Raw genomic sequence first — 12,984 nt, 5'->3', positions numbered from 1 at the left:
ATCCAATTTCTTTGGAACCATGTTCTAATACAAGCCCAATACTGATGACTCCAAGCTTTGTATCACGAACGATCCCTATGTAGGGTCAACACCTTCCCCTGGGCTGAGAAATTATGGGAGGGCCAGCACTTGGGTAAACACTTTCCTTGGACAGCCACTATTTCCCGAGCACAGGGTGGCTGCCGCTAAAGCCACTGAGTCTATGATATTACATTGTCTCTGACTCTTCTCTAGTTGGAACCACCGGAGACACTTGGCGAACAGTTTGAAGAAACCCAAAGCCTCTCTGCCCCTCACTTCCCCCGATCCCTACTTCTGCAAAAGTCACAACAGAAAGATTGCAGGCCTGGAAGTTTCAGGAAACAAAAGGAGCAGTTGGAGGGTCCCAAGGGCCACGGCCACCACCTACTAGCTGCCGTCTTGGCCGCTCCAAGGGACCCCAGAGCTGCAGTTGCCCCACCCCACTTTCTAGAAGGTTCAATAGAACGTGACGTGGAAGGGCTTTGGCTGCGATAAAATCTGAACGGCTCTATGAAATTCTTCTAATTATATCCCATTAAAAATAGCTATTAGAGAAAATAAATAGCTATGAGCTTATCTTCCTTCAGCTTCTGCACCAGGCCCCAGGATTAGGATGTGCAGTCCTCGGGGAAGAAGCCCTCCTCTTCCCTGTGCCCTCCGGATCCCTGCCCACTCACAGCAGCATGAGTCGCCCTCCCGGCCCTGGAGCAGGCTCATTACCTCTCCTTCCTCTGGTGCGCCCAGAGCATCTTCTCCAGGCCTCTGCTTCTCAGATCTGCCTGCAGTCTGTTGTCCAGGGCTTGCCACCAGCTCTGGTGTTTCCTGACAGCGGGAAGGGAAGGTCTTATTGTTGAGAGAAGAACAGTGTTGGAGTGATTAGTTACTCTAACAAGGGCCACAGGACTCCGTTCTCCAAAGAGACCGCTGATGGGCAGGAGGGGCCCTGAGCGCTCCCACCCTGTGTTCTGTCACTCGCTCAATGCACAGCGATCAAGCACCTTCTTGGGCCTTGTGATGATTTATGTTACAAATTCGCCTAGAGGGGATGGAGCCCATTGTAAGTCAAGAGGCACCTGTACACACATTTATGCACACAAACACACTGCTATGCTCTCATACACAGTAACACACACACACACAGGGGATGCAGCAGAGGAATGTAACCAAATGGAAGGAATGCAGGAAGGAATGTAACCAAATGCTAACAGCCATTTTCTCCAGGTAGTAAAACCATGCATTCTTTTTCTCTTCATGGATTTCATACATTTTCTTAACTCATTCTCCATTAAAACTAAAAAAGTGCAGCTTTCCCCCCAAGCAGCATTCTCTGGGCAATTGGGAAATGGGTTAATGGGTATGTATGACACATTTACGGAAATGGTTACATTTTCTTAAGATTCTACTTGAAAAATAAATTGGTGGCAGCATTAGAAAATACTGGGGCCTGCCATGACTCGGGCTCTGGAAGACGTGGTGAACGCGAGGAGCCAGCTGGAGAGGAACGTGGGTCTGGTCCTCCCCTCTGTGGCTGTGTCCCATGTCAGGTTCTGTGGCCACGCAGGGCACTCACCTCCTCCTGCCTGGGTCAGGCTGCTCCCCACTGCCCAGGTTCTCCACTGTGTGCTCCAAGTGCTTCTCGCTGACCGAGTCCAGCAGGGTCAGCAGCTGGGGCTGCGGGGCGGTGGGCATCACCACGCTCAGGAGGCGGCGTAGTGTGGCACCAGGCACCATTGTCATCTTCGAGAGGTAAGTCGCCAGCCTCAGCTCCTGGGGACCAGGCAGGGGGAGCTCAAACCCTGGCCGTCACTACACTGCGTGATTAAGTTTTAATTTACTATATTCTTAAGGCTTTTGTTCTCAGGGCAGTGAATATTTTAGCAGCTCAGTCTGAAAACAAGCTCCAAATTCGCAGGGCTGTCAAGAAAATGCAGTCAGCAACCTTGGCACCTCACGATGTTCTGAAAGGCTTCGTGCTCCCCTCCCGACTGTTCTCAGCCCATGTTCGGGGCCAAGTCCCTGCAGAGCAGCCTGGAGGGTGGCGGCAGAGTCGTTAGTAAGGTTCCCCTCCTCCTGGTTGACTGAGGGAGCCACGCAGCCCCAGGGAACAGGCAGGCTCTGCGGCCACCCGGAGCATCCACTAGCAGGCGGGTGCCCAGCAACACTGACCTCACTGGATACCGCTCTGCAGTGAGCGAAAGGACTGGATGGGTCTCAGGCACACTGTATGGTGTGGACTCGGCCAGCATCTAGAAGCTGCAGCCCGTGGAGTACATGCTCATATCAGTGCAGCCTGGACACAATTTAGAGGTGGAGAACAGAGCCCTGGCTGTCAGGGGCTGGGGGCACTGGGGTGTGGGTGCTACAGAGGGGCAGCTCAGGGAGGCCTTTATGGTGGCAGACAGCAAAGAACCTTTTCCTTTTTTTTCTTTTTTCCCCTAGTACTAGGGATTGAACCGCGGGACTCTGCACTGAGCCACGTCTCCAGACCTTCTCAATTATTTTAAGATAAGGTCTCACTATGCTACTAAATTATCCAGGCTGGGCTTGAACTGGCCGTCCTCCTGCCTCCCACGTGCTAGGCTTACAGGTGTGTGCCACCACACCCAGCCTTTAAAAAAAATACGTTGATCCACAGTTGGCTGAACCTGGGGCTGTGAGCTGAGGGTACGAGGGGCAACTGTACTGGCTGCTGCCTGCCGAGCCTGTGCTCAGGGCTTCTCGCCACCTGATCTGCAGTCTCAGAATTGGCTTTAGCATCCCCACCCGACAGCAAGATGCAGTTTCTGACCAGGGAAGTCCCGTGGGCAGGAGAAAGACCACAAGCATGCTGGCATCTTCTCACCTGGCTGCACAGGGTGGCGAAGGTGTCAGTCTCCATGTTTTCCAGCAAATCTTCCAGCCCCGCACTGCTCTGCTGCTCTTCTCTCAAACTACAGTGGAGACAAGTCCAGGCTCGTGAGTCCAACTGCGTATAAAGGGGCAGCTACGGGAAGGTCAGCCAGTTGTTTCATTAATGAAGAGTTACAGATCTAAGCTACAAGACGCAATGTGTATACAAAAATTATACATCTGTATGAGGCAGGATCCACAAATGCAGAGAATATTTACATTTTTTACAATGTGTTAGAGCAGGGCTGGGGATTTAGCTCAATGGTTCTGCCACTTGCCTTGTAAACGCAAGGTCCAGAGTTCAATCCCCAATACCAAAAAAAAAAATGTATTAGAGTAAAAGATACATTGCTACTAGTTCCCCTCAAGATCTTTCCCCTAACTTCAATCACATTTATCCCATCATTCTTGCTGCTTTCTGAAGCAGCTCTGGAGTCCTCTTTCCTGAGTGTCTTTAGTTGCACTGTGGGGCTGCCTCAATGACTTGAATCAATCCAAAACATTTCCCTTTCATAATCATTTAGACTTTGAGGAAGAGCCAGAAGTCACACGATGCCAGATCTGGTGAATTAGGTGAATAAAACATGAGGACACCATTATGTTTTTACAAGCTGCCCTTCCATTGGATGGCACTGAGCAGCAGCATTTACTGTATTTTTGCTCACATCTCATAAGAACAGTCAGGAAAGAGGACTCCAGAGCTGCTTCAGAAAGTGGCAAGAACCATGGGATAAGCGTGTTCAAAGTGCGTGGTGGTACCGTGAGGGGATTGATGACATGTCTTTTACTGTACTAAAATGTTTAATCTATACCTTTGCTGTATTTTTCAATCACCTGTGTATATAAAAACTAGTACACACATCCATGTACATACAAAAGGAGATGGGTGGAGGGTTTCCTCTCCTCACCTGGTCTGCTTCCCAAATAGCTCGGAGAGCTCTCGAGGCAGATGGGGTGCTCAGTGAGAAGCTCTGTAGGAGCCTAAGGCCACTCTAGCGGCCCTGAGGAGCTGTGGTTCCACTGTGAGAGTTCTGCCTTGCTCCTCGTGGCCAGCGCCAAGAAGGCCAAGACCTGGGGTCCGTACCCCTCGGCCCTAGGCGATAGCCGACCCAGAGCCACTGGGCCTGGATGGCCCTGGCTCTGACCACGAGACGGCCGGCACCTTTTCACCGGAGGCGTCAGGACCGCCACCCCTCCCTCACGATGAGGGCTGGCATCCTGGATCGCCCCATTCCCACTGCCACCGCCCAGCGCTGGCTTCTGCAGGTCAGACCCACACCTGACTGACAAGCACGCCCCTCCAGAGCACGGGAGTCCTTCACCCCCAAAGCCAGCCTCACCACACATCTCAACCATACACAATCACTCCAATGGAACCGAGCTGCACTTTGATGCTGTTTACACAGAAGTGCATGATCGAGTAAGTTAAAATCATCTGTAATCTCGTCACCTGGAGACCACATCCATCAAAGCTGGGTCTGTTTCCTTCCAATTAATTTCTGTGTTCTGCAAAATTAGCCCCACCTTGTCTAGTATACAGTTTGCATTCTATCCTTTCCACATCAATATTGTATTCACAGGAGAAAATTAGGGAGCTGTAATGATTGCTTTTTCCAAGAGTATTAATGTCTCGGACAAAGGCTAATCTTCTAGTTTAACTGAAAAGGAATTCAAAGAACAAGATTGAGGTCTGTTTTATAATTCTACAAAAGCAGTACACAAAATGCTACATCTGTGGAGAAATCTTAATAAAGCTCATCGTGGGCCAATGTCAAGTCCTGGTTTTGATGACACACTATGATTACGTATGATGTTTCCAGGCAGGGAAACTGAGTGAAGGGCATATGGGATCTCTCTACATTGTTTTCACAGCTTCTTGTGGGTCTATAATTTTTTGAAAATAAAAAGTCTAAACATATTATTAGTAAACTTCAATGATCTTCAGGGAAAACACTGAAGAAGGACGTCAGGGAAGAGGAAAGCTGGGGTCCTCCAAAGCTAGCAGCGCTGTCTGAGCATTGGGATGGCTCCTTAGAGGGAGGGTGGAAGCCAGTGCCCCCCAGGCCTGCAGGGGGCAACATCCCAGGCCGTGGGCACTCCTACCTCTGCTGATGGCGCTCCAGCATCTGCTGGGCCTTGCTCAGGGCCTGCTGCAGGATGGAGGAGATGGGCCCTTCAGAGTCTGCCTCCCCTGGCTCGTTTGGGGCCCCAGGCCCATCAGCCACCCACTGCTGCCAGCTCGCCATGGCCCGCTGCTGCTGGGCAGCCTCCTGCTGGGCCAGGTGCTCCTCCAGCTTCCGCTCCAGCTCCTGGAGCTCCTGCATGGAGAGGGGGTGGTGGTGAGTCCAGTCCATGGTCACGGCATCTTCCGCAGGCACCTAGGGCTTGCCTGGCTCCCTGTGCAGCTGTGCCCGACCATGCACCGTGCATGCTGCCCCCTTCATTGGTGGTGCCCCTGCCCACCTGCCCAAGTATCCAAGACTTTACAAATCCGGTTTCAGAAGCCCTCAATGACAGGCTCCCAAGTCCCTGGGAGAGGTGGACAGCCCCTGGTTTATGCCCCCTTTCAGTCACTTGAACCATGGAGCTGTACCCCTGGCTACAGTGTGAGCTCCCTGAGGGCAGGGCTGAGTTGCCTGCTCCCTGTCTGCAGTGTGGTTGGCAGCTGGCGACTGTCACTGGCTTACTGCAGAGCCTCTGCCTGTGTCCACCATGGGCGGACACCGTGCTGGATGCAGCAGCCATGGTAGGGATTGGTGACGGAAAGTGCCACATGCCAGCCTATTCGAGGACTCTACACGGGCAGTGCCCAGCTTACAATGGCTGCACTTACAACTTGTGACTCACAATGGTGTGAAAGCAATACAGGTTCAGTACAAACTGTACTTTGAGTTTCAAATTTGCATCTCTTCCTGGGCTAGAGATACACAGCATGGTGTTTTCTTACGATGCTGGACCACACTAGCAGCACAGGTCTAGGCAGCCGTGTGACTAACAGGAAAATCCCGCCTCTCTCAATGTGCTGGGTTGCTAAGCTGTGATGGTCCACGGCTTAGACAGATTCGGTGTCACTTCAATCTACGACATTTTCGACTTACCATGGTTTATCGGGGGGTTTGATAGAAATATACAGTGACTGTTTCTCCTTTAAAAAAAATTATTACAGTAAAAGACATATTCCAGAGCTGCTTCAGAAAGTGGCAAGAACAATGGGGTAAGTGTGTTCCAAGTGAGAGGGAGGATTTTGAGGGCCATTCATGGCAACGTGTCTCTCACTGTAATAAATTTTGAAAAATTTAAGCATTCACTGTATATTTCAATTGTGCCTCCTAAGCCTGGAAGTATCTTTACTGATCTCATTGAATCCTTCTAACAACCCTTTAGAAAACGTGCTCTTACTCCCCTTGTCCTGCAGACCAGGATAAGGAGGCAGAGAGGGTGAAGGTCATTTGCCAGGTGATGCAATTATTGAGTGGCAGAACTAGAATCTGGGGCCAGGCCAGCTGGGTGCAGAGTTCGTGCTCTTAACCACTAGGCGACACTGCCACTGCTTGGCCAAACACAAGGAATCTGCATTCCTGAAGCCACCGAATTAGAAGAGCTCCCTCCAAGGTGGGAGGGTAGAGAAGAGGCCCCAGCCTGGGAGAATGCAAACTCACTTAACCGGTTATTTGGTTATTCGGAGTGGCCATGCAGTGAGGGCTGGGGCTGGGTGGGGCTCATCCTGAGCATCCTGGATGGCCCTGGTCAGAGCACACCGGTCCTGATCTGCACGGAATGGCTTTGCAGCAAACTCTCAAAAGGATCCCAAAGCCCTCAAGGCTCTGGAACACTACTCAAAACCCAAGACAAAAGGGAAAACAGCCAGAGAGCACAGGGAGCCTGACATCCAAGCCACTCACTTGGGGTTTGTCCCCAAAGACTAGGAAAGCTCCGGAAGCCCCTGGGCCAGACTTCTAACAGGCTGAGATCTGGAATTATGAGCATCACTCTCACTGCAGCCGCCAAGTGGGAAAATAACTCGGTGTGGTTTCCAACAGCGAGTTCTGTCCGGCCGTTGGCAGTGTCACCAGGGAAAGCAGTAGTGCACAGAGGGCTGGCTTTTCTGCAAGCAGCCTGCAAAGCCTTGGTTGGGAACAGACGCTAGGTGAATGTGTGTCCTGCAGTTTATCATGTGGATGGCATGTTCTTCCAGCGCGTCAGTCTTGGCCCCTGACATTTGCTCCTCTGTCTATATCTGCTGCCACTCAGCACAACTGGAATCTGAAACTCACTTCTGGATTTGCTTTAATGCCTGCCTCCCTCCCTGATCTCTAAATGCCGAGGGCAGGAATGCTGGGATATAGTGCCTGGTTTACCTTTGTTGCAGCAGGGAGCTCAGGGCCCAGTTCATGGAAAAATCAGCAATGAAGACAATGAGGAAGAGGAGGTATTGGAGGCAGAAGAGGAGGAAGAGGTCAGCTGGCATTAACTGAAGGCCTATACTATATCAAATTTCACTCTGAGTATTTTTACATAAATTAGTTTATGCAATCTTCGAAAAATAACTCAAGGTAGGAATTTATTATTATCCCATTTTGTAGATAAGGTAACTGAGGCAACAAACAATAGAAGTAAATTTCCTGAAATCGTGGGGCTGGGCAGGGACAGAGCCAAGAGAGATTTTCGTTCTGTCTGACTCTGAGTTCCATGTCTTAGTGTTGGAGCCTCTCTTCAGCACTCGGTGGATACCCAGGAGGCGAGTGAACAGAGATGACAGACAATGGCATTGGTGGATGGGTGGACAGATAGATGGCTAGATAAAAGAGAAAGAAGGAAGGAAGGCATGGAGGGAGGAAGGACGGAGAAATGAAGGGAGGAAAAAAAGAGAGAGAGGGAAGGAGGGAGGGAGGGGAAGAGAGAAAAGGAGAAAGAAAATGGAGTTCCAGGCCTTTTCTGGGCACAGGGACTAAGTGTGAATGGGAATGAGACATGGCTTCCAGATTCTGCAAACTCAGAGTGCTAAGGAAGGCAGCTGCGTGCACACAGGTACCAAGACCGGAAACACTATCGCCTGAGATCACAGAATTCTGACGGGGGAACTGGGAGAGACCCACGCTGCCTGAGGGGCGATAGTGGGGCTCACTTAGAATACGCACAGGAGGAGTTTGCAAGGAGGTGTGGCAGAAGCAGTCTAGGGGAGGTCCCTCAAAAGGACCACGCCTGAATGTATCTCCAGGGCTAGGAGCAGCGGGATGGAAGGGGCATTGAAGCTCAGGGGCCATGGTAGAGAACATTTTAAATGCAGAGCTGGGGAGGGCTGTGAAAGATCTACTATTTTCCAGAGAAATCCCTGGAGGGGAGACGGGATCAGGGAAGGAGGGAGCAGATAGGCATGACGTTGGAACAGGACCATGGCTTCACAGGCAGGGAGAGGTCTGCTTTGCCTCTGTGGGCCCTGGTGAAATGACTTCCCCTCCCCAGCCTCCTCCAGCGCCTGCACAATGGGCTGGGGCTCAGGCTCTTTACAGGGTGCCTTGGCCTTGGGGTGAGCTCAGTTAATGCTGGCCGACAGTGGTGCTGTTTTTGTTTTGGAGCTCTAGATTTGTCAAGCAGTGAGCAGAAGCCGGAAGTGAGAAAACTCAGGAGGAATCAACGGCCAGTGAGGCAGAGGGAAGAGGGGAGGAAGGCACAACTGGGGAAGTGGATGTTCAGCACTTTCCACTGAAATGCAGCTACAGTGGGTACAGTTAGTTAAGGGTCACTTCATCTGCTCCCCAGTAAGTCCATCCTATTTGAATGCACACAGCATTGCCCCTTGGCACTCCTATCTAATTATACCTTGCATATGTTCCAATCTCACAAAATGGGCCTAAATCGTCCATCAAATGAGGAGCACTGGATATAGTTTTCTTAGGAGTCATTTCTTCCCAAAGCATTTCATTTCATGCTTTTTAATTCTCCAGAATGTTTAGCAGCTTAAACGCTCATTCCCAACAGGAAAGTGGTTCACAATTGCAGAATGAAAGTCTAATATCTAGAGCAAAACAGGCTGTGTCCCCTACAAATGCAAAGCGAAGGGAAAGGAGCAGGTGTCCCCGGCCAGCAACATAGTTAACACATCAGCCATGTCGCTACCTGTGGCTTCCAAGTGAGGACACACGGACGCTCCTCTTCCAAATGGACCAGCGAGCAAAGGCTCTGATGGTACCAGAAGGAGCTTGGAGGTCAAGTGGAAAAGGGAAGTGCTGTAGCCCACGGCACTCATAGAAGTCGGCGGTCTCGCAAACAGCGTGGCTCATTGGGCATTTCTCGGGCAGTTGGGGTGAGTAGATAATTGTGAGCCGAAAGCCAGGGCTCCAGGGTCTCGCTGGGTCCTAACCACTAAGTGACCGTGGACTGCCCCGGGGATGGAACTCGGGTCCTTGTGCTTGCGGGGCAGGCACTGGAACCACTGAGCTAAATCCCCAGCCCCAAATATTTATTCTGTATATACTAAAATGATCATATGCGTTGTTTCCCCCTTTAACCTGCTAGTCAGGTGAATTTTGTAAGTGGATGTTCTAATGTTAAACCAACCTTACATTCCTGGGATAAACTGAACCTGGCCTTGATGTATCTAAATTATCTATAAATGGATGGATTATATGAATAGTGTTCTGTTTACAAACTGTACATCTATATTCACAAATGCAATTGTTTTCTTGGATTGGTTTTTGGTGTCAAGGTTATCTGAGAATCATAAAATGAGCTGAGGACTATTCTGTTTTTTCTGACACTGGGAATAATGGATAATGTGTACACAAAATTGACAAAATACCTTCAGGCAGTGATGGCGAACCTTTTAGAGACTGAGTGCCCAATCTGCAACCCCAAACCCATTTATTTATGGCAAAGTGCCAACAGTGCCCCTGTGTGCGCTGCTACCTGATGCCCAGGTGCCGAGGTGATGCCAGATGACCTGGCTCGTGTGCAGACAGAGAGGGCTCTGAGTGCCCACTGCGGCACACCTGCCACAGGCTCATCACCACTACCCCAAGGTTTGGCAGAGCAAACCTATAAAACTACTGGGCTTCAGTGCAATTGTGTTCAGGGAAAGATTTTAACATCTGAACCAATTTCATTCAAAGTATATGAATGAAAAAAATTATACAATTTTTTCCTACTTAAGTTAATATTTGTGATATATATTGTTCTAGAAATTATTTCATTTTCAAACTCCTCTACAAAAAGTTGTTCATAGTATTCTCTTATTTTTTAAAATTCTATGTAGTGATAGTTATTAATTTTTTAACTTTTGATACTATTTATTTGTTCCTTATTTTTTTCAATAATTTTACCAGAGATTTGGACATTGCATTAAGACTTTTTTTTTCCCAAAAAATGCAATGTTAACTGTATTGATTCTCTATAGTTTTATTTATTTATTTATTTTTGGTACCGAGGATTGAACTTGGGTCCTTGTGCTTGCACAGCAGGCAGCAAAACCACTGAACTAAATCCCTGGCCCTACAGTTTTATTTTTAATTTTGTTTAGGCTATTTTCTTTCCTCCTGCTTCCCAAGGTTCATCTGTTATTTCCCCTCTAATATCCTATTTTATATGATATTAATTATGGGATTTTCTTCTTTTCTAATGTAAGTTTAGGATACAAATTTCCCTCTGAAAACTGCTTTAGCTGAATTCCATGTATTTTGATATATCACAGGCACATTCAGCTCTATGTACTTTACAATTTCTACTATTCCTTTGACCCACAAATAATTCAGAAGTATATTTTTTAAATTTTCAAAATATGAACTTTTTGTAGTGCTCTGAATAAAACTGATTTAAAATTAACTGGCATTTGTCCAAAGGTAGCCAAAGGGAGATCATACGGCTGATTATTCATAATCACTCTGGTATGTGGTGAAGAACACAGACTGGTTGCTTGTTGGCTGGCAAATCCTATAAGTATATGTTAAAAACTGCTTCTTGTGCAGTGCTCAGCTTATCTGTGTCTTGTGTTTTATTTGACCAACAAATCACACTAAAACAGGTGTGCTGAAATTTCCTACGATGATGATGGGATTTACCAATTGCTCCCCCCATTCTACCAGTTTTTCTTTTGTTATTTTGAGTCTTTTTTAAATACATGAAAAGTTCAGACTTGCTACATGCTCCAAGTAAGATTTTAAAATAAGTTTTGTATTATCTTTAATTTCTTTAACAATTTCATAAGACAGTGCTTTAAATTCTGTGCTGATAAACCGACTATTTGAGGTCTTCTGGAATCTTCATCTGTTATCTTTCTGCCTCTCCCACACAGAGGTCCTGAATGTGCTCCATGACTTTCTTTCCCTTTGAGAAGCTCACAGCTGGTGAACGTAATCTGCAGAAATCCCAAAGTTCCCAAACAAGAATACTTCTCTCTAGAGACCACTGGTCTTTGGACCAGGACCGTCAGCCAACCGGGAGCCTCTTCAATTTATCAGCATGGCGATGTCCTGACTCAGTGGTTGCACTGCACCTGGGCCCCTTCCCCACCTTAGCAGAGCCTTTCACTAGCTGCTCACAGGGAGGGCTCCCACACAGGAGAAGGTGGGGACAGGCAGGCTTTGGGGTAGGTGGCTTCCTGTCCCAGCCCTCACTCCTGTCCTTCCTCCTGTCTTCTGCTTCCTACGGATGCATGTTGTTCTTCCCCTCTATTTCACACGATCTTAATCCTGAGCCCCATCACCCCATGGCAGAATGTACCTCTGATTTGCTATCATTGCCCTCTGAGGGCTCTGCTGACTCCAGGAAAGCTCTGACCCTTGGGGATTTTCCATAATCCCTGTGAGCTCACAAAGTGTGTGTTATTTTAATTTCTGCAGAACCTGAACTTTTTGTGCTAGAATACCAACAATGACCCTAGTTTCATGCTCTCTTAGTCCTTTCCTTGTTGCTTGGACAAAACACCCAGCTCCCACAACTTAAAGGAAGAGAGGTTTATTTTGGCTCATATTTTATAAGTTTCAGTGCTTGCATGGTCAGCCGGCTCCAGGCAGAAGCAATGGTGGAAGGGCCTGGGGAAGGACAGCTGTTCATGGCATGGTGGACAGGAAGCAGAGAGAAGGGAGGAGCTGGAAGGGAGATGAACCCTCCAGACCACACCCCGAGGGACTCACCTCTTCCTAAAAGCACTTTTAGCTATAAACTCATCAGTAGACAAATCCACCAATGATTACAGTGGCCCCATAATCCAATCACCTCCCGAAAGCCCCTGAGTGCATGAGGCTTGGGGGTGGGGAGACATCTAGAGATAAACCACAACACATGCTATCCTTAAAACAGTTGTCACACGCAGGGCAGAGTGTTTGCCAAAAAGTAGTGGTGGACTCTTCAAGGTTTAGTGTCATTTGCTACTTTTAAAAGAAATGATGGGAAGCCACATTGGCAAACTCAACAGGGATACAACATGAACATGACAGAGCGTGTTGAAGTCAGAAATAGGTCCAACTTCTGGCTCCTTTCATTTATTAGCCATGTGATCTTCACAAGGAAGGTGACCTGCTACCTGCCGAGTCTCAATTTATTTACCTAAGGATTGGGCATAGCAGGACCTAGTTCACAGCATGGCTCAGCAACAAAGACAATGTATGACAAAGAGCAGAATTACAAAGCAGCACAACATTGTGACTTATTATTAATTGTGCTTAAATGATAATCTTAAAAAGTATAATTAAAAATTACTAATGGTTAAATGAGACCATTTTCCCTCACTATAAAATGCTGCTGTTATTATTTTTTATTATTATCACTTGTGTGTGGTAGTGGAAATTGAACCCAGGGCCATCACACTGAATCCTTTTTTATTTTTTATTTTGAGACAAGGTCTCACTAAATGGGTAAATTACACAGTCTGGGCTTGAACTTGAGATTCCCCTGCCTCGCTGTCCAGAGCGCTGGGATGATAGGCATGTGCCACCAATCCCTGATTATAAATAATTATTATAGTAACAGGTAATATATAAAATTCTAAAATCTACACATAACAGGCCTAAAATTAGCCCTCAAAACAGTTATTGCCATAGCTTTTGTTTCATGGATATACTTCTCATATCTTCAAAGAAT

General features: G+C 47.9%; 1 protein-coding gene across 5 annotated transcripts in view; it reads right to left on the bottom strand.

The window, feature by feature from the left end:
- Evc2 (EvC ciliary complex subunit 2) overlaps positions 1 to 12,984 on the bottom strand; it is a 104,542-nt gene that overhangs the window by 5,919 nt on the left and 85,639 nt on the right. For all 5 annotated transcript variants that reach the window (XM_087187305.1, XM_087187306.1, XM_087187304.1 and 2 more), the window contains 4 exons: positions 5,014 to 5,228; positions 2,864 to 2,951; positions 1,592 to 1,788; positions 742 to 843 (listed from right to left, as the gene is read on the bottom strand). In XM_087187305.1, coding sequence (XP_087043431.1) covers positions 742 to 843; positions 1,592 to 1,788; positions 2,864 to 2,951; positions 5,014 to 5,228 — 602 coding nt within the window. The remainder of the gene's footprint in view (positions 1 to 741; positions 844 to 1,591; positions 1,789 to 2,863; positions 2,952 to 5,013; positions 5,229 to 12,984) is intronic.

Source organism: Heterocephalus glaber, unplaced genomic scaffold (assembly GCF_053883595.1).
Source record: "Heterocephalus glaber isolate CG9 unplaced genomic scaffold, H.glaber_assembly_v1.0 deba00001509, whole genome shotgun sequence".
NCBI lineage: Eukaryota > Metazoa > Chordata > Mammalia > Rodentia > Bathyergidae > Heterocephalus > Heterocephalus glaber.
The sequence above is the reverse complement of the archived record's forward strand: the minus strand, read 5'-3'. Positions and strand labels throughout refer to the sequence as shown.